Source organism: Emydura macquarii, unplaced genomic scaffold, assembly GCF_026122565.2.
Source record: "Emydura macquarii macquarii isolate MOO-44397 ecotype Brisbane River unplaced genomic scaffold, CSIRO-AGI_Emac_v2 contig_480, whole genome shotgun sequence".
Lineage (NCBI taxonomy): Eukaryota > Metazoa > Chordata > Testudines > Chelidae > Emydura > Emydura macquarii.
Window position 1 is genome coordinate 1,127,708 of NW_027130617.1, and position 20,546 is coordinate 1,148,253.

At 38.6% G+C, this 20,546-nt stretch overlaps 1 protein-coding gene across 1 annotated transcript in view; it reads left to right on the forward strand.

Annotated features, from left to right (window-relative positions):
* The window catches only part of PTPRC (protein tyrosine phosphatase receptor type C), a 72,941-nt gene that overhangs the window by 41,936 nt on the left and 10,459 nt on the right, over window positions 1-20,546 (forward strand). The window contains exons 9-16 of the mRNA XM_067538295.1: window positions 8,459-8,567; window positions 9,697-9,731; window positions 11,936-12,045; window positions 12,866-12,956; window positions 13,072-13,148; window positions 13,424-13,460; window positions 13,937-14,034; window positions 15,551-15,676. Coding sequence (XP_067394396.1) covers window positions 8,459-8,567; window positions 9,697-9,731; window positions 11,936-12,045; window positions 12,866-12,956; window positions 13,072-13,148; window positions 13,424-13,460; window positions 13,937-14,034; window positions 15,551-15,676 — 683 coding nt within the window. The remainder of the gene's footprint in view (window positions 1-8,458; window positions 8,568-9,696; window positions 9,732-11,935; window positions 12,046-12,865; window positions 12,957-13,071; window positions 13,149-13,423; window positions 13,461-13,936; window positions 14,035-15,550; window positions 15,677-20,546) is intronic.

Consider the following 20,546-nt stretch of genomic DNA (forward strand, 5'->3'; position numbering starts at 1 on the left):
CACAGGCTGGGAGTACTCGGGGAAAAACAGAGTGAAGGGGAGGCTGGTGGCAGCTGCTGACTTCTGGGGAAGCCAGGCGGCAGCAGCCCACTTCCCACTTGGTCCAGCTCCCAGCTGGGAGGCATGTGGCAGCCCCCAGCTTCTGGGGAAGGCAGGCAGCAGCCAGCCGCTACAGTCCCAGGAAGCCAGGGTGCAGCTGGGAAGTGAGCGGCAGCTGCCAGCTCTTGAGGGAGACAGGCAGCAACCCCCCGCTTCCCACCCGGTCGCAGCTGGGAGGCATGTGGCAGCCCCCAGCTTCTGGGGAAGGCAGGCAGCAGCCAGCCGCTACAGTCCCAGGAAGCCAGGGTGCAGCTGGGAAGGAGCGGCAGCTGGCTTGAGGGAGACAGGCAGCAGCTTCCCACCCCCAGCTCCCAGCTGGGGAAAGTGGGCGGCATCCCCTTGCTTTCCACCAGGTCCCAACTCCCAGGTGGGAGCCTGGTGGCAGCTGCCTGCATCTTGTGAGCTGGGCTCGCAGCTGTGTGGCAGCCACCCACGCTCCGGCTCCGAGCTGAGGGACAGCCTCCCACGCCTGGCTTGAAGATGGGCAGCAGCCGCCTGCCCACATCCCTGGGTCCTAGCCGGCGTGGAAGCCTCTTCTGCCCCAGATTGGATTGGGTGGCAGTCGCCCACCTCCAGGGCTGGCAGCCAGGCAGCAGCCACCTGCAGCTTTTCCAGGTGGCAGCCCCACTCCCTGGCTCAGTGCCCTGAAAAATTGTCAATTTCACTGCTCTAGTTGAGCAGTGAAATTGACAACTGTGACAGCCCCAGATTTCACCAGTTACCCTCTTTTCCTGTCTCTCTCTCTCACCCTCTTTCCCTGTCTCTCTCTCAACCCTTCCTCCTCTCAAATCTACGGCAAAAAATTTGGCTCGGTGCTTTATATTCTCCAGCACTGACATACCGCTCAAAGCCTCTTAGCTTTGGCCAACATCACCTCTAGCCCAGGTACATACTTGAGTTGTGCACCCCTGGTGTAAAGGTGGTAACCCCACCCACACTAGATCTGACATCTGTCATATCACGGCCTTATATATTCAGCCCTTCTTCCAACATCTGGCTCACATTAGTCTGTAAATATAAAATCCCATAGAAAATTGAGTGTTGGGGTACTTATTAAAATTTTCAGAAGTAGGGGGTACTTGCTACTTAAAAGGTTGAGAAACACTGTCCTAGAGGGCCTTTTTTTTTGGCTTAAAATAACTTTTATTTGGGGGGAGGGGAATGTGCTAACAGCGACACAAATAGTTTAGTGTTATTTGGCTTTGTTAGTGTAGGGGCAGAGTTTACCGCTTGCTTTAGTTTTAATAGACCTGATTTTGTTTTGGTCTCACTTTTTAGAGTTCTTTTATTTTAGTAATTTAGTAAAGGCTGTGCCTTTAAGGCAATTTTTTTTACCTGGTTGCAGAGCTATTTTGTGAGTCCTAAAAAGGATCGCAATGCAGAGACATTAGTGGGTGCTGGACAGTTTACAAATTAGCTTTACTTTTTGTTGGTTGGGGTGGGCTTTTTGTTTGTTTTAGCACTGAATTTAGATATTGAACTTTTTGCTGACACAATTGGGCTTTTTTTTTAAATTAATTTGGAATCTTGCTTAATTAGGGAGATTACTTTAGTGAGGAAAAGCAGCTGGGCTTTTGGGGTTACAGTTTAAATGAGAATGTTATTTACATAAGAAATAACATTCATTGGTGCTATGCACTTATTTTATAATTTAATAACATGAGCATGGCAAATTATGGATGTGCAACAAAGCCCTTGTGGAACACGAGTGAATGTCAGTTGATGGTTTTTGTAGGTAAAAGGAAATTTATACTAGCATTTCTGGTGCAGTGGAATAGCAAAAAAATGCATTTGATAAATTTAATACTAAAAACTATTTAGTTTTTACACTTATTGCAGCTATTATGTTTTGTAATTTGGCCACTACAGAGGCGGTTATTCGTGTACATTTATTTAAAGCTTTGTAATTTACTGTAAACCGCCACTTTTTTTGTTTACTTTACAGACTGGCCATATGGCGGAATTATTTATGCTATTAATTTTTACTAATATTTTTTGTTGTAAGAAATCATAAAACATGGGTAGCAATTTTGTTTTTAGCTTTTTTGAGGTATGCGTACTGCTCTTGGGGTTGTGGATTAGGTTTTACAATAAGAATACAGGCATGTACTTGGCCACAATTTAGTTTATTTTTGGCTTATGCTTGTGGGTGTGCTTGTACTATGTTAGCAACATTTATGGGATACTGTTTTGATGCAATGAGACTGGCTTTGGCACTTTGAGTCGCTACTTTATGCGCAGCTGCAACAACTTTAGGAATTTTTAATTTAATTTATAATACTTAATTAGCTAAATTAACAACAGCCTGCATTTTAGACATTCAATTTATGCCGAAAATAGCTATTTTTTAGCACGTGCTAAACTAAAGATTTTTGTTCATGTTTTTTTTATAATGGTGTAAGTAAGGGGACAAAAGAGTGGCATATTTACACTGGACCTTTTGAATATTTTAAATTTTTTGCTAGTGATTTTTTTTTAACATGGCAATTGCAGATACTAAGTGGTCATTAATTAATGATATAGTGGCACCAGTATTTACAAACATATGCTGTTTGAACGACCCCTGTTCAAAATTTACTTAGATAGTGGGCCATTTTTATTTCTTAAATATTAAAGGTGCTGCATATATTAGGGGACCCGGGGACACCTGGCCCCATATGCCTTTGAAGGCTTTTTTTTAGGAGATGGGGTTGGCCATTGACCCTTATTAGCACATTTTTTGTTTTTGAGTGTGAGACTTTTTTTTTTTTTTTTTGGAAATTAGGTCAGATAGATGCTTATTTGATTTGCTATTAATTAGGGCGTTAGGGGCATATTGGAGAGCTTGATTTTCAGTACTTAGTGCAGGGGATTGATTTTTTTACGTTCCGTGCATTTTGTTAACTTTTTTGGGGACTGAATTACTTTATTTATTTACTTATTCATTTATTTATTTATTTTTAATTTTCAAAGGTGATTTGGGCAGTTACTTTTTTTTGTTTGTGCAGCAGCTTTTTTGTGTGCTTGGCTTACTAGTAAATGAGCTTGCCAAACCCTTTGTAACAGTGCCTTTTATGTTATAGTTGGTAAATTTAGAGTACTTAAAGCAACTTTTACTTTTGGATGTAGCCCTTTTATGAAATGAGTTGGAAAAGACTTGACTCTTTTTTTATGCTCTATAGCTTGGCATAGGATTTTTTTACGCTGTAAATAGACATTAGGGCATTCCCCTAGGGCTTGCTGCTTTAAATGAAAGGCACTTTAATATGCTCATTAGGGTTTAATACTTTAAAAACAATTTTTATAAGGATACTTTTTTGTGGGTTTTTTGGGGGGGGGATATATTTATGGGAGGTTTTAAGATGGCATTTAATGGGAGACATTTTTTTAAGAGGAAGGCATAATTATTTTAATTTAACTGAGGCACTGTGATAAGCTGTGCAAACTAGGCAACCAAGGCTTTTTTTCATGCCTGCATTTGCTTAGGTTTCAGTATTTTATTTACTTTGGTGGTAGTGTGAGTGGTGGTTTTGGTTTTTAATAGTTTTTGTTTTTGTTTTTACAATTACAGGAGCCATGGGAGCACTAGCTCATGGGGTATTTTTTTTTTGCCCAGCTGTTTTACTATTTGTTTGAGAGGAGCATAGGGAGAACGATGTCTTACACTCTGATCTGACTTGTTTTTATTTTACACAGCCTTTGCTGTGTAACAGAAAGCTGACAGATCAAAGTCCTGCATACTAACACATTTTGCACTATTAAGATTTTCGTTTGCTTGCATGGCAGTAAAAATTCCCTGAGCAGCAGACAATTGCTGTGTACACTGAGACAACTGTTGCTGACAGACTGCATGGGTTTGGCCCCCAGTTTTATTAAGGTCTGTTTTGGTTTTTTTTTTAGGACAATGTGTATCACAGTTTGCGTGTCTTTACATTTTGCTTTTTAGATATGAATTGGTTTTTTTAACTGTTTAATTTTTTTGGTATACTTTTACATTGCACTGAGAGGTGGAAAGCAAAGTAGCATGAGCGAAGCAGTCAAATACCGCAGATTTATATTGTGTTTTTAGTTTTTGTATTTCACTTTGGCATGCCATCAGTTGTTTATGCAGCTCCTTGTTTTTTTTAACTAGCTTTTAAAAATTTTTATTAAGGGATTTAGAAACTAATAGGAGCCCATGTAAAGCAGCCAGGAATTTTTATTTTTATTTATTTTTTTAGTTTTGGACAGGCTTTGTTTTTATGAAATTTTTTTTTACTGAAGCATTAAGTTTGCATATGCCGTTTTACTGTTAAAAGCTTTTTTAGACAATGGGATTTTTTTAAGGTCATTTGCAAAAGCTTTCATATTTGAGACTGGTTTCAGCGAAAGGAGGGTGGGAGTGGTTACCCTTCGACTACCTGATTCAAAATACCTTTTTGTAGAGGACATAATGGCCTCCTTTTGAAGCCAGATACAGCTTCGTGGAGAACTGTGCCAGGCATGTTGTTATTCTGCTAACACACAGTGAGAGAAATCCTTGCACTATACACCTGAAAGACCGTCCCGCGCACAGCTGATGGAGCCCACCCAGGGACGCCAATTGTTGATACTTTGAATGGCTTTTTTAGGGGTCCTGCCAGGGAGTTAGTGTATTTTTTGGTTTGACTGGCAACACTTTTTGTGGAATTAGGCATTGATGGAGCACACATTTTTGTTTAAAAGTGGTGATTTTTTATATATTTTTATATAATTGTTATTTAATTATTTTTATTAATTATTATATATTTTATTATTTATTATTTATTTTTATTATGATAATTGGAGTTGTTAAAACATTTGGTGATAGGAGGGGAGGTGAGAAAATATGTCCCTGGGCAGTGGAAAAGTGTACTTCCAGACATTTAAAGATAACTTGGGTTTTTTTTTACTGTTATTTATGTGCAGCTGCAAGCATACATGTTACATATTTTGTTTTATTATGCGCTGTGGCATGCAGAAACTCAGGTATCCGCAAGGTTACCAGTATTTATCTTTGTCTTTGCAGCGTGACATTTTTAGGTTGGCAAGGGCCAAAATGGTCAAGCAAGCACTTTAAGCTATGCTAGGTCTCAAAGCCATAGTAAGCCAACTGAAATTGCACTGGGCCTCCAACACTATGGTCTTACAGCACAATGCAAATTATTTTTATATGTACTTTGTTAATTCTTCACAGAGGAAATCAATTGACTTAATAATGAAAAGTGATTTATTAGCATATAGTGTGGGATCACTGTGCCCACCTATGTGATGAAATGCAGAAGCTATTCTGTGCCACCAGCATTACACTACCATTTTATTTAGAGATAGGTGCAAGGCACAAAATTGAGCTCTGGATCCAAAATTCCACAAAATTCAGGTGTGTTTGAATTTGGGGCTTTGTCTTAGGGTCATGAAGACCCACTCAATCGATCCCAGAAGTGGTCTCTGGTTGATGGGATTAAACCATCTCCCTGAAAGGAGTGAGGCTGTGTCGACCGAAGGATGTTTCTGGTCGACGCAGTGCAGTGAAGAAGCCGCAGTACGGCATAGTTGACAGGAGATATGCAAGCCACTTTTCTTAGCTTGCGTATCACCTATTGATGGCAGTGTAGACCAGGCCTCAGATCCATCACCATTTTTATTAAGTAAGTAACTGAAGAATATCTTATACAAATGAAATTATGGTGGGAATTTCAGTAGGCAGAATGCAATTACTCAAGTTGGAATTTGGCTAAGACACTATGGTCTTGTCTACTGAAACATTTGTAATTGAATTGTAATTGTATGACATTGTTTAAAGCACTAATTGTTCAGTGTGTTCACACTAGCCATGCTGAATCATGTTAAGAATTCTTATAGGGTTTTTCCTATGTCCACAATAGCACTGCCCTAAACCATTTCACTTGTTATGTCCTAGGAGTATCTATCCCAAAGTTCTGGTACGCTTTCAAGAAACAATGTATTGTGAGAGATTTGAGAAGGCCACTAGTGCATTTTGAGACAGTAGCAGATGCACTAGTTGAATCATGTAATTTAGTCTGCATTCAAACTGGCAATAAAATGGTTCAGGCTGAAAAGGTTCAAATGGTTTTTAGCACACTTATTAACTATTTGGTGCATATGATGTGTTACAATTGTTGTTTAGGGGTACTTAGCATAGTAAATTTCTCTAGCATCACCTACTTTTATGATTGATATTTCTATTTGTACAAAAAACGTCAAAAGAAATGTAATGACAAAGGACCTAACCACTTGTGGTTCTAAGTCCTAGTGAAAAAATGGCACTTCCAACAGCATAGCTCTCTTGGAGCATCATGCGGAGGGGGTATTGATTTAATGCTGGCTCAAAAGGAAGATTGCCAACAGTGGAATCACAAAAATGCTTTGTACACTGCTTCCTTCTTGGCACTCACCCCTAAAATTACTGTTCAAACAAATCCTTGCTTGTTTATGAAACTTGACTCAGAGTCCAAGGTGATGTAGGTTAAAAGTTTTTATTGCATCTCTGCTCTGAAAAGTGACTCTGTAAAAATGGCAGCATAAGTTTGTCGTCTCTCAAAGCCTTCCCTACCAGCTGTCTTCAGTTTACAAGTACAAAGATGTTTTTATAACTTCAAGCCCTGAAAACTGAGTCAGAGTTCTGAATGCCAAGCTGAGTTTTTTCCTTTTTATATATCATCATTAAAGGTTATGCAAGCCAAATCAACTCTGTGCAACTCCATTGTCTTCAAATTATGCCATCAGAGACAACCATGCTACCCAGTTCCTCAAAGTATGTGGCTGCACAGGTGTAATTAACAAGCCCTCAGTAAACAATTCTGTTGATGAGGCACAAGAAATGATAGAATCCAGCTCACTTTCTTAACTTAATTGACTTTGCAGTGCTGTCAAAAGGCAGTCAAAACTGAATTCTGTCACCAAAGTAGAGACACAATTCAGAATACACACAGGGAACAGTTCTGAGGAATAAGAAAGTACTGATTTTAATCAAACCACTTTTCAGAGTAGAACTGCATTTTAAGATGAAATGTGCAGAGGAGAAGAAAACTTGGTAGCTTGAGAGAATTTGTGCTTAGATTCTGTGGTGACAGAGATATAAGAAATGCCATAAGTAGACAAACCTCCAGACAGCTAGGGGTATCAGAACTAAAAGAGTGACTTGAGAGTTATTGTGAAGGTAGAGGGGGAAACAGAAAGGAAGACAAGATTTTAGGAGTCTAGTGAATGCCAATTATGAAATCAGAGGGATAAAGTGGAGCACATCTAATATTTGTTACTATTACTAGGAAGCCAATAAAGTTGAAGGATAATGAGTGATCTGTCCAAACCATAATGGAAAAACACAAAAGAGCAGTGAGAATCAGATATACTATACAGATAAGGAATATGTAAGAGGAAAAATAAATGTTAGTGGCAAGAATAAATCCAAGTTTCTGACTTTGCGAACAAATTTAAAAAGAATGATAGCTGAATCAGAGACAAGGGATAAACTTTTTTTTAACTGGAAGAAAGGCTCAGTCTTTGGAGTATTCAGTAGCAGAACACATTGGCAACAGCTGACAGAAAAGCGACAGGCAGATATATAGGAATAAGAGGATCAGAGGGTCAGTCAATAGAAATACAAAGTTGGATGCTATCCAGATAAAATGATGTCCAAGACTGACATCCTAATGAAGAAAAGCAATGGGTAATTACATAGTGAAGGAGGTAGAAGATTAAGTGCTTTTTAGAAATAAAAAGTGTGTATTTAAAGAGGGTAGGACTTGTACCAGGACAGGAGAGTGGAGGAGCAGTTGAAAGGAAACCATTATTGGAGGAAAAGAGTAGGGAGTCAGATTATCGGCTCTGTTAAGGCTTCTTTGTGCTGTTCTGGGAGTGCACAGCATCAAGTCATCATAGGGCATATTCCAGGGAAGGGGAGCATGGCCTGACATACATATAAGTGCTAGAGCCGGTCAATTAAAAAAAATTGTCACAAATTTTTCTCAATGTAAAATAGCTGTTGGACAAAAATAAAATTTTTAATGGAAATTTTTCATTTTGGTCAACATGTGTTTTTTAGGTGAAAATTTCAAAACAAAATGAAAAATTTCATTTCATTTTGAGAAGAACTATTTTGTTTTACAGAGTTTTTCCCTTTCCTTTCCCATTCTTCCTCCCCCGTTTCCAGCAGAATTTTTTATTTGAAATTTTTTCATAAAACAAAATGAAACAAAAATTTAAATTATTTCTCACACAAATACATTTTAAATTCCAGCCACACCTTCTAAATGCATGTGAACAGGCACAAATATAAAATGAATAAAACTGCTCTGCTAATTCTAATTGTTTGTTCAAAAATAACTTAACGTACTCTCTCTCTTATTATTTTTGTCGATAGACAATTCTCAAGCCCTGATTATATTCTTGGCATTCTTGATTATTGTGACATCGATTGCCTTACTTGTTGTCCTATATAAAATCTATGATCTCCACCGAGAGAAATCAAGGTGAGTTTCACCCTATTCTACCACATTCTTTTTTTAAATAGGAAAAAATCATTTTGAAGATTTAAAAAAATATAATGATGTTTTAAATATACAGGTAAGCTATTTCATTTGATATTTGAAAAAGAAATGTTTCTGCCTTAAAACAACCCAAGACAAGCTAAATCGTGGATATTTTTAGGTGGTGCATGGTAGCAGGCACAATATAAGAATCTATTATAAGAGAACAGAATATCTCTGATTGACTCTTATTCAGGTTACCAAAGAGCTGGTGAGATAATTCACAAATAAATGTGCACAAAGGCAAATCCAGTTCTGCTGCTGGTATAGCTGGTACGAAGAGCTTCATTCTCTCCCAGAGGCAGGAAGGCAATTCATCAAGCCAGCACATTAAATTTGTTGAATAAAAAGAGTAACTCTGGATTCTTCAAATATGAGTTACTGGACTCACTATAGGAGTAACTGGATTTAATTTTTCTGTTATAAAGGAGGTCAGACAAAATTATCTAATGGTCCCTTATGGTCTTTAAATCTATGAGTCTATAAAGGTTTTCTAAAAGCAGATTTCTTGCCAAAACATGAGTAGTGAATATCCAGCATTTATATTTTGTTTTTATATGTATATTAGCTTGTATCTAGCTTTCTTTAGTGTGCACAGTGATCAGGGTGCTATACAGACATCTTCCAGGTCTATGCTAAAACAAAAGACTTCAGAAGGAAGTTAAGGGACCTGGGCTCTTATGCAGAAGTTTGACCTCAGACACTTAGTGGAAAATCAGAGGGCATGGGACACAGCTGTAGTTATGAAATGGCATTAGTGTTCTAAAACTGAGGTCTCAGTCTTCAGCTATGCCAAGCTCATGCTCAGCTTGACTAAAGATGGGTAGGCAAATGTAGTTATAATTTGCTCTTCCACCTTCTCTGATCGTGGGACCACTGTGGGACCCCCATATGACATAAGAATCCCTGGCTGTGCCTGTCGGGCAACAAAGTGCCATAAAGGGAATTTAATCTGGTTTGAAGATCTCTCAGCCTTCCTCCCAACTCAATTTAATTAATTGTATCCTTGAATTCATTGTCATACAGATGCTGCATTAGTCAAAGCCTTAACAAACACTTCTGCTTTTTACAGCAATTCAGGTGAAGATGTGGTGCTTGTGAGGAGGGGTAAGTACATTTTCACTATAAGATATGTTTAGCAAGTGGAAATAAGATATTAGCCAAATGTCTTATTCCAGCTCATAGCAATCTATACTCTAGATGGCTAAAGTCTAAGTAATTTACATACAGTAACAATTAAATATTAATACAATCAAGCCTTGCTCAGGCCAAAGGTAGAAGTCAGTGAATACTCTATACATGTTATTTAAGTGAATGACTGTAACTTTATGAAAAAATTCATGAAAAATTTCATATTTATTATCTTGACAGTAAAACTATTTCAGAATCTCAATCAATGCCCATAGGCTGAATGCAGACAGGGGCTTCAGAATATCACATAAAATTAATCTCTGAAGTGAACTCATCCCAAACAGACCTTGGCAAGAGCCAAGAATTGAATATAAACAAGAGGTGCCTCAAATCTGTGCTTAATGACATAGGTGTCCTTTATAATAAGACACCTTATGCCTAGTATCTTGCTCACCCCTAGCCTACTGTCAATTCCTCATCCCCCTGAAAAATGGGAAAGGAAGAGCCAGTCATTGGTTTGACAGACAGTACCAACTAATCTCAAATTAATTCACTGGGAACAAATAGTTTTTATATCATGGTCAAAGAGTTTAAAAACAGATATGTCAGGAGATTGCTCCAGGTAGTATGGGAAGCTGTTCTTATTAGATGGTGAAAAGTAGTTTTACTGTGTTGACTGGAATTATCTGTAATAAATTTGGGGAAATGTCTCACATGAACTAATGGTTTCAATTCAATCTTTTAATTTACAAAGGGTAACTTGACAAGGTTGCCCATTTTTGCACCCTCCTGGCTCTTCCTGTTTCCTTCAGATATAGCACCCTCAGAAATTTCTCTTAGAAGAAGCAATAATATGAAGAATTGCACCAGAGTTCCTGTTGTACACATTCTGTTGTTTTCTGTGCAGCTGATATAATCTTATTACTGATTTAAAAAAAAACAGAATCCACTTTTCTATGGACATTTTGAAAGAACATGAACTTATTTCTGGTTATGAAATTAATTATATTACTGGGATGATGGCACTTTCACAATTACATCCATTTGTCCTGTTTCTATATGGAATAGCAAGAACATGTCATTTAAATTGGAATCAACATGAACAAAGGCTTAACATTGTAATTAAAGATAATAACAGCTCAGGGAAGACTTGGAATGGTCGTCAGTGTTTGACATTAGCTTCTGACATTAATGTAATGGTTACTGCTACTGTGCATAGAACAGTCATATATTTTATTACAGCTAATAAATGGTTACTTATTACTCAAATGTAGGTGGCAGTACAATGTAACTATTGTGTCTGTTTTGGTTGAAGTGTCTTGTGCCAGGTTCAGATGTTGCTATCCTTACTGGCCATACTCACCACTTTCACAAGTTGTGCACTCAGTGTGCTGCTTCTCCATGCACGGGAGGTACAGGAGTCCTAGAATCATGGAAAAGTAGGTTTGGGAGCAACCTCAAGAAATCATCAAATTCAGCTCCCAGCGCTGTGGCAGGACCAAGTAAAGCTAGACCATCCCTGACAGGTGTTTGTCCAACCTGCTTTTAAAAACCTCCAGTGATGGAGATTCCACAGTGTCTCTTGGAAGCCTATTCCAGAGCTTTACTACCCTTATAGTTAGAGGTTTTTTTAGTATCTAACCTAAATATCCCTTGCTGCAGATTAAGCACATTATTTCTTGTCCTACCTTCAGTGGACATGGAGAACTATCACAGTCCTCTTTATAGCAGCCCTTAGCATACTTGAAGACTGTTATCAGGTCTTCCCTCAGTCTTCTTAGCTCAAGACTAAACCTGCCCAGTTTTTTAACTTTTTCCCATAGATCAGATTGTCTAAACCTTTTGTCATTTTTGTTGCTGTCCTCTGGACTCTCTCCAATTTGTCCACATCTTTCCTAAAGTGTGGTGTCCAGAAATGGACACAGTCCCTGATTGCAGCGTTTCTTTGATCTGTCCTCCCATTGTAACCCTAGCTGGAGAAGTTCAGTTGCTTTGGAGGCTTTTTTACTGACATATGAGGGGGCGGGACTTGGTACTATAAATATATATGGCTTAGTTTGATTGAATGTTTCTGTTCTCATTAGCTAATTTTACTGTTTAATAAATGTAATTACTGAAATTTTATGTACATTTTTAAAACCAATAAAATAAATATAAAATATATGTCTCTATATTTAAAGATGATGAAAAGCAACTGATGAACGTAGAGCCAATTCCTGCTGAAATGTTGTTGGAAACCTACAAGAGAAAAATAGCTGACGAAGGAAGACTTTTCCTAGATGAATTTCAGGTGTGTGCCTAGTCAGAAATATTACACAGATCCCAAACATTAAAAAGAATCTGTCACATTCAATAAGCAACCCCCTTTGTGTGTTGTGTTACAAAACATCTTAGATTAAGAACCCATTACCCCCACCTCAGAATAGCCAACAGCCTGGTGGATAAGGCATTTATCTGAGATCTGAGAGACCCTGCTCTGAATCAGGCAGCTCCAGTACATGCCTAGCATCTTAGAGGGTATGTATTCAGGGCATCTAGCCGCTTGTACTGTCATGGCTACCCTCTATTTTTAGTGTGCTAGCTTGATCAGAGCTAGCACTGGTATGTCTCCTCAAATAGGGAATTATACCCACAGTTCAAAGTGTAGACATAACCTTAAAATGATCCAAGGTGGTCAGACAACTGTGGTGGACTTTAGGACCCCCCAGTTTCAAAAGTTTTTACTTTTATGAGTTGAAGTTAGAACTGTATTATTAATTATTTTTTGTGGTAGTTTATAGGAGTCTCAGTCATGGACCCAGGGCTTCTTTATGTTACAGAGTATTTTTATTAATTTCTGTTCAGGCTAGAATCCAACACAGAGCTTCTTTATTAGTCCGTTGAGGGAGAGAGAATCATCTTTTGATTATATGGAATATTTATGTTATTAATCATTATGTAACTTAATATTTGTTTAAAAAAAGCTAATCAACATGAATCATTATAATGTGACTAAAAGAATGTTATCTTCCAACTGTATTAAGAACTAATTAACACACACGTGAATTTTGTTGCCAGTTTAAGTCATCTAAAATGAGTTTTATGAATAAAAGAAGCATTATATTTTACAGAGCATTCCCAGAGTTTTCTCCAAGTTCTCAATAAAGGAAGCACGCAAACACTACAACCAAAACAAAAACCGTTACATTGATATTCTCCCTTGTAAGTAGTGAATGTGAATTCTATTGTGTAAATACTTCATTGTTTTCTCTTACATCAGTATATTGAGGCAACTTGGTTAATTATTCCATTACTTTGTTTTAAATGATCTAAACAGATGATTATAACCGAGTTGAACTCTCAGAGATAAATGGAGACCCAGGATCAGACTATATAAATGCAAGCCATATTGACGTGAGTGACTTTCCTCAGTAAAATGTTTGATGCACAAATGAAAAATGATTGATACGTGTCCCATTTCAGGAACCAAATCCATTTGACTGACTCTTCTAGAAATGATTGTTTCTCTTTCTTTCTTTCTTTCTTTCTTTCTGCTGTGTTTGGTATTACACGATTGGTGTCCACATTATTCTGCGTGTTAACTAGGTACATTTCTGAAGTAACAAATCTTTTCACAATGTTCACCTACTATCTTTAAATGCATAATAATGATGTATATTTTAAAACAGGGTTTCAAAGAACCAAGAAAGTACATTGCTGCACAAGGTAAATTTTTACTTTATTTTTTTGCTTCATTCTTTACCCAATTATTTTCTAATCAAAGTAGTGGAGTCAAACAGTATTAATATATTTAAACAAAAATTAGATGACTAGCATATGTGGAACATAATAAATAAAGGAGTGCTAGACAGTTTAGGTTTGAGGAGTTATGACCAGCTACAGAGGGGAATTTGAGGAGAGCAGATTTTTTTTTTCAAATCATGCTTCATACATATTGGCTACAAGTATTTACTTTATTTTTACACTGGAGAATTTTTGCCCTTCTTAGTCACACCAATAAAGTTTTAGAATTATTCAAGCTAAATATGGCAGAATCATAATTAAATCATTCAGTCTGTGGCTGGTATTACATGACGTTTGGATGGCTTCTGAGCCATAATAGGCATAGTAACTATGTTCTAGCCTTTCTATGTTTCCTAATTCTTAGGAAAAAATCTCTTATCAAATACCTTATCTGCTAGGCCCCAAGGATGAGACCACTGATGATTTCTGGAGAATGATCTGGGAACAGAAGGCAACAATTATTGTTATGGTGACTCGCTGTGAAGAAATGAATAGGGTGAGGGAGATATATATATATATACACACACACACACATGTATTAATCCTTTATCTGCTGTATACAGGTATGCTCTGCTATGGTGAAATATGTTATTTTCTTTTAAATGTGTTTTCTGTGTTCAAGTATTTCTTTTGAGGCCTTGTACATTCTTGTTTTTAGTCTCTATTTGCGATAGAATCTCAGAAATTGAATGACATCAACAACCCTATGTGGTTCTGTCTTTTAGATTATTTGATCATCAGCAGTCTCAATAATATCATCTGAAATATAGCCCTAAGGAATAGGGAGATACATTCCACCTTCCTGCAGATAAACCCATAAAAGGATATAACTTTCTCCAAAACTCCCTGAGTTAGAATTGGCTGATCTGCATCAAAATCAAAATCTCCCTCCCCCTCACATTTGCAGACCCGTCAGAACTCTCAGTGAAAGAGGGGGTGTTCTATATTTGGGGATTTCCTCCTCTCTCCTCCAGCATCCTTTCCTCATGTCTTGGCAATGCTTCCACTAAATGCTTAGACAGTTTTCTGCCATTTTGTTTTTTGCCCTCCCTTTCCTACTTCTGAAACCGAACTTGGAAGCAGTGATTAGTAGAATGCTCATCTCTCTGCTATGGCCACATGTTTCAGATGCAGATGGGAGTATTGATATTCTGATTGTTTTAAGGAGAGAAGCTGGCTAGCAGCATATATGTTTGCAGTATAGCCACACTGCAACCAAGAGTGAAAGGGAATTTGGGCATGAATTGCGAGAGGGACTGGAGCATGACTATTGCATCTGCAGCTTGAATGTTCACTGACTAGAGACATAAGTAGGAGTCACGGAAGCTTGGTCTACACTGACGGTGAATTTCAGTGGCAGTCAACGGGAGATACGCAAGCTACGTAGACTAGCTTGCCTGTCTCCTGTCGACTTCCTAAGTTCTACTTACCATAGTGTCCCCACCATGCTCTGCCAACTGGTAATGCCCTCGGTCCAGTCATCACAGCATTAGTCTTTTTGCAGGGTTGGATTAATGCCATCGACTTCCGGATCGATTGAGCAAGTCTCCACTGCCGCTCAATCAATCCTGCAGAATCGATCCTGCACTGCCGACAATGCTGCTGGCAGTGTAGACATACCCAGAGTGAGCTGCAATCTCTACTGTAGTCTTCAGGCAGTGTGACAATGACTGTGTATGGACTGTGCAGCCGTTTTGCCCATGCAGTTTGATTGGAGGATAGGATTCCTTCCCATGTCGTTCTCTATGTAAATCCCATGGAAAAAGCCTTCAGGCTTTTTTGCATGAGACCAGAAGCTGGATCTTTGGGTTTTTGAATGTTTAACTAATGCTGTAGTCATCTCTTTAATGGATTAACTATAGTATCTATTGGAAACTGAAATTGTACTGAATTATTGGTTGTGTATTTTATTTGAAGCATTGATTTTATTTTATTTCAAACTTTCTTCAGAACCTAATTTCACTGTCACTTTGATGTCATGCTGCTAATCAGTTAACTTTGTATTTTCATAGAACAAATGTGCCCAATATTGGCCATCAACGGAGAATAGCACAGCAACTTTTGGGGACATTGTTGTGAAGAGCAATGAAAGTAAAATGTGTCCTGACTACATTGTTCAGAAACTGCATATTACAAATGTGAGTTGGCTTATTAATGTGAGAATAACTTGAATTGGTCGGTATAGTTATGGTAGAAAGAGACTATTATCAGAGATTCTTCCAGAGCAACAGCGGCAGTTGTTAGCATTTCTCCCTGTTTCTAACAAGCAACATAGAGCTTAAGAGAACACCTTGTAGATGGTGTGTAATTTCATAGGACAAATGTGAATTGGAAACTTATCTCTCATCTAGGATTTCCCTTATTACTGTAAGCCCTGTATTATTAACAGAAACACCAGTAACATTCTGTTCCATAAACCTGCTGACAACAAGGCTGGAAAAATTGTATACAATTTACTGTGGTTTTTAAATTAAGAAAACTTGTTATTGGTTTATGAACATAGAATAATATATGTTTAAATTAATACTGAGACCACCACATTAAATATTATTTTCCCCTGATAAATTCACTAAAAATGTGGCCGGTAGAACTGTATTGCCTGTCCCTGTCTTATCTGGACAGGAGGACAATTACAGTTTACGGTAACCTCTATTGTATTTATGAACTTCTGTGTTTTAGAGCTATCAGTGGTCAATAGGGGGTTTTCAAGATCTTTAGGCCAATTACTGATCTCAGTTACACCAGTGAAGCACCACTAGCTGCTAGAATGTAACTAAGCACAGAATTTGTCCTATAGGGATAAGTTTTGCCCATTTACCCCTTGCAGCTTTATTTCAGTGGGGATACATAGAGTGTTAGTCAGGGAACAATTTGTTGTTTGTTGCATTTGATTTAAAGAGTGAATGTGCTGGAGGTTGAGGTCATCTTGAAACATAAATAGTATAGCACCAGTCTAAATCCATCTTGCTCCCATGTTTGCATCTTTAAGCCATGATTCTGCTACCTTTCCTCAAATTGAGTAGAAGCTTGCTCTGGGATTAGTCCCACTAAGTCTAACACAAAGTTACCACTTACTGTGAGTAAGGTGGCAACACCAACCCCTTCAGACTTAAGTGTTAATAAAACTCTGTGGCATCATGCATAGGAGAGACTCCAGATTACAATAGCTAAGGTGTTGCAGGTCAGAAGTAATGTAGATTGATTTTTTTATATGTATCAATTTGTTTGGAGCTTGCTTGCTTGGCAGTAAGATGGCATTAACAAAAATTAAAATTAAATACATTGTGACTGCTGTCACAGCTGACTATCTTTTAAAGTACTGTAAAATATCAGTTGATTTTTATGTAGGTTAAGAGTGGAAACAAAACCCAACAACTCAGACACCCTTTGAAGCTTCTAGAGACATATTATTAAAGCCTATAACCTAGTAGCTAGTTATTGAAGCAACCATACAATAATTTTGCAAACTCTGTGCTCTGATTGACTACTTGTGCCTCTCAGTCAGTCACCTTTGGGAGATTCACCTATTGAGTAGTTATTGGGGAATAAGTAGACTGTCATTATATAAATCAGACCTCAGCTAATCAGAGTGCAGAGTATTGCTTGAGTGTGAGATAAGCATAGAGTTATGAATCAGTGGTAGCATCCCAGCACTCTGCTTGGGTGAGATAATTCAATTTCAGTATAGTACATCCTAAACAAGCATGGCTTCAGGTTATCATCTAACTAAGCACAAGATGAGAACATGTCCCATGGTATATTCAGACTCCCACAATGATGATATAGTCTTCTGACTGCAGAATACTTCCTGAGAGACAACAATACAGGTTTCATTGTTTTTCTCCTGTTAGATCTCTATCCCCAACTCTCCATTCACAACAAGAGAATGGAAACAGTCAAAATGTATTGTTGTTTAGTCCTTGTGACTCAACTCCATCATTCAGTCAATGGCAAAGTGCTCCCCATTGTAATATTTTTTGTTCTTATTTGATTTCACAATCATAGTTTCCCAACCATAAAAATGTGGTTTCCCAACTACATAAACCTCTACCTGCCTGATCCTGGCAACAGCATATTAAAGCAGGGTCTGTGACCTTCAGAGGCAGATTAAGAACATAGCAGTAGGGATGCACTACTGACCACCCGACCAGGATGGTGATAGTGACTGTGAAATGCTCAGGGAGATTAGAGAGGCTATAAAAATTAAAAAATCAATTTTAATGGGGGATTTTAACTATCCCCATATTGACTGGGTACATGTCACCTCAGGATGGCATACAGAAATAAAGTTTCTTGACAACTTAAATAACTGCTTCTTGCAGCAGCTAGTCCTGGAACCCACAAGAGGAGAGGCAATTCTTGATTTAGTCCTAAATGGAGCACAGGATGTGATCCAAGAGATGAATATAACTGAACTGCTTGGTAATAGTGACCATAGCATAATAAAATTTAACATCCCTGCGAGGGGGACACCACAGAGCCCACCACAGTAGCATTTAATTTCAGAAAGGGGAACTACTAAAAAATGAGGAAGTAGTTAAACAGAAATTAAAAGATACAGTGCCAAAAGTGAAATCCCTGCAAGCTGCATGGATACTTTTTAAAGACACCATAATAGAGACTCAATCTAAATTTACATCCCAAATTAAAAAACATAGTAAGAGGACCAAAAAAGTGCCACCATGGCTAAACAACAAAGTAAAAGAAGCAGTTAGAGGTAAAAAGGCATCCTTTAAAAAGTGGAAATTAAATCCTATTGAGGAAAATAGAAAGACACAAACTCTGGAAAATGAAGTGTAAAAATGTAATTAGGAGGGCCAAAAAAGAATTTGAAGAACAGCTAGTCAAAGACTCAAAAAGTAACAGCAAAATGTTTTATGTACATCAGAAGTTGGAAGCCTGCTAAACAACCAGTAGGACCACTGGACAATAGAGATGCTAAAGGAGCACTCAAAGAAGATAAGATTATTGCAGAGAAACTAAATGAATTCTTTGCATCGGTCTTGACGGCTGAGGATGTGAGGGAGATTCCCAAACTCGAGCCATTCTTTTTAGGTGATAAATCTGAGGAACTGTCCCATATTGAGGTGTCATTGGAAGAGATTTTGGAACAAATTAATAAATTGAACAGTAATAAGTCACCAGGGACCAGATGGTATCCACCCCAAGAGTTCTGAAAGAACTCAAATGTGAAATTGCAGAACTACTAACTATGGTATGTAACCTACCATATAAATTAGCTTCTGTACTAGATGACTGCCAATTGTGATGCCAATTTTTAAAAAAGACTCCAGAGGTGATCCTGGCAATTACAGGCTGGTAAGCCTAACTTTAGTACCAGGCAAATTGATTGAAACTATAGTAAAGAACAGAATTATCAGACACATAGATGAATACAATTAGCTGGGAAGAGTCAACATGGTTTTTGTAAAGGGAAATCATGCATCACCAATCTACTAGAATTCTTTGAGGAGGTCAACAAGCATGTGGAAAAGGGAGATCCAGTGGATATAGTGTACTTAGATTTTTAGAAAACCTTTGACCATGTCCCTCACCAAAGGCTCTTAAGCAAAATAAGCTTTCATGGGATAAGAGGGAAGGTCCTCTCCTGGACCAGTAACTGGTTAAAAGATAGGAAACAAAGGGTAGGAATAAATGGTCAGTTTTCAGAATGGAGAGAGGAAAATAGTGGTGCCCCCCAAGGGTCTGTACTGGGACCAGTACTGTTCAATATGTTCATAAATATCTGGAAAATGGGATACCAGAGAGGTGGCAAAATTTGCAGATGATACAAAAATACTCAAGATAGTTAAGTCCAAAGCAGACTGTGAAGCGTTACAAAAGGATCTCACAAAACTGGAAGACTGGGCAACACAATGACACATGAAATTCAGTGTTGATAAATGCAAAGTAATGCACATTTGAAAACATAATCCCAACTATACATATAAAATGACGGGGTCTAAATTAGCTGTTAGCTCTCCAAGAAAGAGATCTTGGAGTCATTGTGAAAAGTTGATAGTTCTCTGAAAACATCCACTTAATGTGCAGCGGCAGTCAAAAAAACCTACAGAATGTTGGGAATCATTAGGAAAAGAATAGATAATAACACAGAAAATATTGTATTTCCTCTTTATAAATCCATGATACGCCCGCATCTTGAATACTGCGTGCTGATCTGGTTGCCTCATCTCAAAAAAGATATATTAGAATTGCAAAAGGTACAGAAAAGGGCAGTACAAATGTTTTAGGGGTATGGAAAAGCTTCCATATGAGGAGTGATTAATAAGATTGGGACTTTTGGAAAGAGATGACTAAGGGGGCACATGATAGAAGTCTATAAAATCATGACTGGTGTGGAGAAAGTAACATTTGGGCTCCCCACAGCCTGTTCACCGTGGGGCCTCATTCCCTGACTAGGCCAGAAGCTGGAGCCAGTCTGTGGCAAGAACTTCCCAGAGCCGGCCTTAGAGAATATGCATCCTGGGCAAACTTGTATTTTGGTACCCCTGACTCTTGTGGGCACAGTGCTCGCCCCATTTCTCCTGGCCCCTGTGGGCACCCCCCATTGCCCCTGCTCCTCCTGTGCTCCCCTCATCTCCCCTGACCCCCACGGGTTCCTCCCTGGGGCATTCTCCGGGGCCCTGCTACCTCCCCCCAGTGCTCAATTTGTATTGAAAGAAGTGCCGGGGCTCAGCCCCAGCAGGCCCTGCCACAAATTAAGCACTGGCTAGGTGGCCAGAGAGTGGTGGCTGCTGGCTGGGTGCCGAGCTCTGAAAGCAGTGCAGCTGCCAGCAGCAGCAGTGAAATAAGGGTGGATGGTATATGGTGTATTGCCACCCTTACTTTGTGCTGCAGTGTGCCCCCTTTGCCCCTAACCCCTGCCTCCCTCTCCTGTGCCCCAACCCTTGCACTGTGTCCCCGGTGCCTCTAACCCCTGCATTCCCCTTCTGCATTCACATGGGAAAATTGACCAGGATGCACGGAGCAGCTGGCACTGCTGCACAC